The sequence below is a fragment of the Morone saxatilis genome, unplaced genomic scaffold (genome assembly GCF_004916995.1).
Source record: "Morone saxatilis isolate NCDOM2014 unplaced genomic scaffold, NCSU_SB_2.0 Contig3, whole genome shotgun sequence".
Lineage (NCBI taxonomy): Eukaryota > Metazoa > Chordata > Actinopteri > Moronidae > Morone > Morone saxatilis.
This window is the reverse complement of record NW_023339873.1, coordinates 3,599,602-3,603,336: the sequence shown is the minus strand read 5'-3', so window position 1 is coordinate 3,603,336 and position 3,735 is coordinate 3,599,602. Positions and strand designations below refer to the sequence as shown.

Genomic DNA, 3,735 nt, shown 5'->3' with positions numbered 1-3,735 from the left:
GGAGGAATCTTCTTATCTTGAAGAGCTCTAGTACCCTATTACCCCTAAACACTACGTTCTCGTGATGCAGGGCTACTTGTTGTTCCTATAGTCTCTTAAAGTAGAACAGGCGGCCAGAGCCTTCAGTTACCAAGCTCCTCTCCTGTGGAACAGTTACAGTTTTGGTTCTGGAGGCGACACCCTCTCCACATTTAGAGTAGGGCTTAAGACGTTGCTCTTTGATAAAGCTGTTAGTTAGTGCTGGATCAGGTGGTGAGTCCTGAACCATCTCTTAGTTAGCTGCTATAGGCCTTAGACTGCATCGGGGCGGATTTCCCATGATGCACTGAGCTCCTCTCTTCCTTCTCTCTCTGCACTCATTCATGTCCCATTATGCATGTTACTAACTTCACTTCTTCCCGGAGTTCTTGTGCTTTATCGTCTCCAGTTCTCATGGATCCTGGTGGAGGCCTCTGCCATGGTCTGCTAGACTCCATTGCTAATATCACTGTATTAGTGTTATTGATTATTATTAGTTTATTATGTACCGTTACTGTTGTTGCTGTTATCGCCCTGCTGCTGTCCCATCGTTGTTGTTGTTCTTCTTCATATTCATCCATCATCAGTCACTGACTTACGAGTTTAGTTGTTGCTACTGTTGTTGCTCGTGCACCTCTGTCTGTCTGTCTGTCTCTCTCAACTGGTTGAGGCAGCATGACCCGCCCCTAGGGCGCAAGGTCTCCTAGGTTTCTGCGTTAAAAGGCAGTTTTTCCTTGCCCCGTCGGGCAGTGCCTTTGCTCGGTGGTACTATTGGGTCTCTGTAAATAATGTTATAAGGAGTTCGGTCTAGACCTGCTCTATTTGTGTCCTGAGATAACTTCTGTTATGAATTGGCGCTATACAAATAAAACTGAATTGAAATTGAATTGAATCAGGCTGTAGCAGCAAAACCCCCGAGTGTGATTAAATGAGCAAGGGGGCATTTTATTTCTTATCAGTTATACTTTTAATTTTTAACGGAAGATTGTTATTTCTTCTTTTAAAAGTGGCATAGTCTAGTGCTTTAAAGCACTTTTACTTGAATGAGACTTATTGTTCCAGTATTAAATGATTGCTTTACCTGTCTTTGAACGCGTCAGACCTTTACTTTGCTGTAGTGTGACGTCACCAGTCTCGTCTTCCCCCTTTTCCTCCATGACGTTCTTCAGTGGGGAGGTCACAGGAGAGCCACAGCTCAGACCTGAAAGAGAGGCACAGAGAGATGGCTGATAGCAGCAGAAAGCAAACTCCTTGTTTCACAATCACAGCTAACTTTGTCACGTCAGTAAGAAAAGAAATTAATCTTGCCAGAAAGTTTGCCAGTAGTTTCTTAAGGTTCACATTTACATTTACATGCATGTGGGTGTGTGCATGACTTGACAGTTTTTTGACCTTACAGCAACCTACAATGAAACCAAGTAAAGAATGCAAAGATTAAAACATGATGAAAACAGGTTGGTTGGCTCAGATCCAGAATGTAAAAGTGAAAGTTAGAGTAGGGTTTGTCCTCTTTTGTCAGTCTGTCAGTCATAATGGTTTAAAAGAATCCACATGACTTATTCTAAATGACCTCAAGTGAATGCAGAGATTATGAAATATTTGGACTATTTTTTCATTCCTTTTTGCTGCCTTGCAAATTAAGACTGTCTCTCACAAGATGAGCTTTTACTGCAATACCAAAGTCTGGAAAACGTCTGCTTTAGAATTACTTGTACAATGAGAGGTTGATCTGCCAGAAAAGATAAAGTTATGCTATGTGCTTGACCTGTCTATGTTCAAAAGACAACCAAAGTTTGAAGATGGTTAAAAGCGGCATATAGTTACACCTTAAATTAGATAATGTTAGCAAAACATTACCTAACTAGCTAGCTAACGATTGTTCTAAATTAGTTCACTGTTAGCCAGCGTGTTTCCAACATAGAAAAGCATAGCACATAGCATGTCTGAGAACAGGAAAGGAGATAGTTGACAAAGGTTCGCTCAACTGTTATTGGAGCACAGGCAAAAAGGGGCGACATATTTTCTGGATGATGAGAAATGATTCGATTCTTTCACACACAATAAGATTTTATCTTGCCTCAGTTTACAGAGTCTGACTGCAGAACATGTTGAGTGTGAGAATAAAATAGATTTCACTGAAGATTTCACAAGCATCCAAATAAAACGTGTTGTAGACACAGAGACACATTTCTTCAACCACAGCAGCAAAACAGGTTGTGTTTTTTAATAAGGTTCCAAAACTCAAACTCAAAAATCTTTAAAACTATAATTCCACACCGCATTGCTCTTCCCACCTACACACACACACACACACACACACACCAGTATCACCCACACCTGAGCCGAACACACTCACACATAGTGGCTGTTCTAATTCTGGGAAATGAAGGCAATTACTAATTTAAAGGAGGCAGGCGAGGACGCTGGAAGTCCGTGACAGTTGGGGGTTGCTGAGAGAAAGTCAGTCTATATAATGACATTGCAGGAGCCATTTTTGTTTGTTTGTTAAAGAAGTACAAGGCGGCTTATTTTGAGTTTAAAATGGCGCAATCACTACCTTTTTATCAGATAGAAGCAGACACAGTCGGTTACAGACAGGAGGCAGTTATTTTGATCCTTTTGAAGCGTGCATCCAATCAGTCTTTATTTTGTTACAAGTTTTCTCCAAGTAAGTTGCAAAGTAAATATTAAGAAGTATGTTGAAATCAAGAAGGCGCCCATTTATTGTAATATTAAAAACCAGAACTGAATGCCATGAATGCTTGACGTACATGGATTTTGCATTAATTAGAATGGCCAGGATCATTTATAGTCTATTTAATTATTAGTTATTAGTTATTAACATCATTTTACATAAATTATAGAACATTTTAGTGGATAAAAAACAAGTTAAAACCACTTTCCTGCTATACATACTAGTGTGTGAATGCCAGTAAAAAAGGAGAAGTTAAAACATTATTTTAGGGGGTGCTGCAGCACTCTCAGCACTAATTCAATACAAAAAAAGGACACATATTTTATATTAGCTCATGTTTCCAGTAAACACTTCTAAGTTCAGTTCCCATTGCAACCACACATGCTGAAATCCTGGTCCCGGTGCTGGACTTTAAAAATGCGCAGCAAACAGCTTGTGGGGATTTTTCGGGGCAGATAAGCCAACACACAAACACCAGCTCTCACCTTCTGACCTTGAGAGACCATATCAGTGTACCTGCCTGCAAATAAATCCCATTTTCATAGCAGATGTTATGACGATACTCACTGGGTGACAGAGGCAGTGGTGACCCTAACTCATTGTCAGCCGTGTCTGCTTTAGGCATGACCTTTGACCCCTTGCCTCCGGACTTTAGGGGACTTTTCTCAGCCACTCGCCGAATGCTCTGTCTGAATGACTTAAGCATGCCCAGTGGTGCTTCATTAGTCGGCGACTTCCCGTTGCTCTTGAGGGACACTCTGTCCTCATCTGAGTTTTCAGTAGGTTTGTCCATCATTTGTGACGTCTCGTCCCGTTAAATAACATCCAACTGTAAGGAAACAATCAATATCAATATCAATATCAGAATCAATATCAAAGGTTAAAGCCGACTTCTGCCTGCGCTCGGCTCCACTGAGGAGTGTGTGTGATTCTGATGTTAAGGTGTGTGTTTGGTTATCGTGGTGAGCCAGCAGGCGGGCCTAAAGGAGGAGCAGTCTTGTTTACAGACAACAACCATAGCC

The 3,735-nt window shown here is 41.1% G+C and overlaps 1 protein-coding gene across 1 annotated transcript in view; it reads right to left on the bottom strand.

Moving 5' to 3' along the window:
• exoc3l4 (exocyst complex component 3-like 4) overlaps window positions 1-3,509 on the bottom strand; it is a gene marked incomplete in the record, with an annotated part of 29,753 nt that extends 26,244 nt beyond the window's left edge. Inside the window, 2 exon segments of the mRNA XM_035673295.1 lie at window positions 1,100-1,219; window positions 3,281-3,509. Coding sequence (XP_035529188.1) covers window positions 1,100-1,219; window positions 3,281-3,509 — 349 coding nt within the window.
• Between the last annotated feature and the right edge of the window lie 226 nt (window positions 3,510-3,735).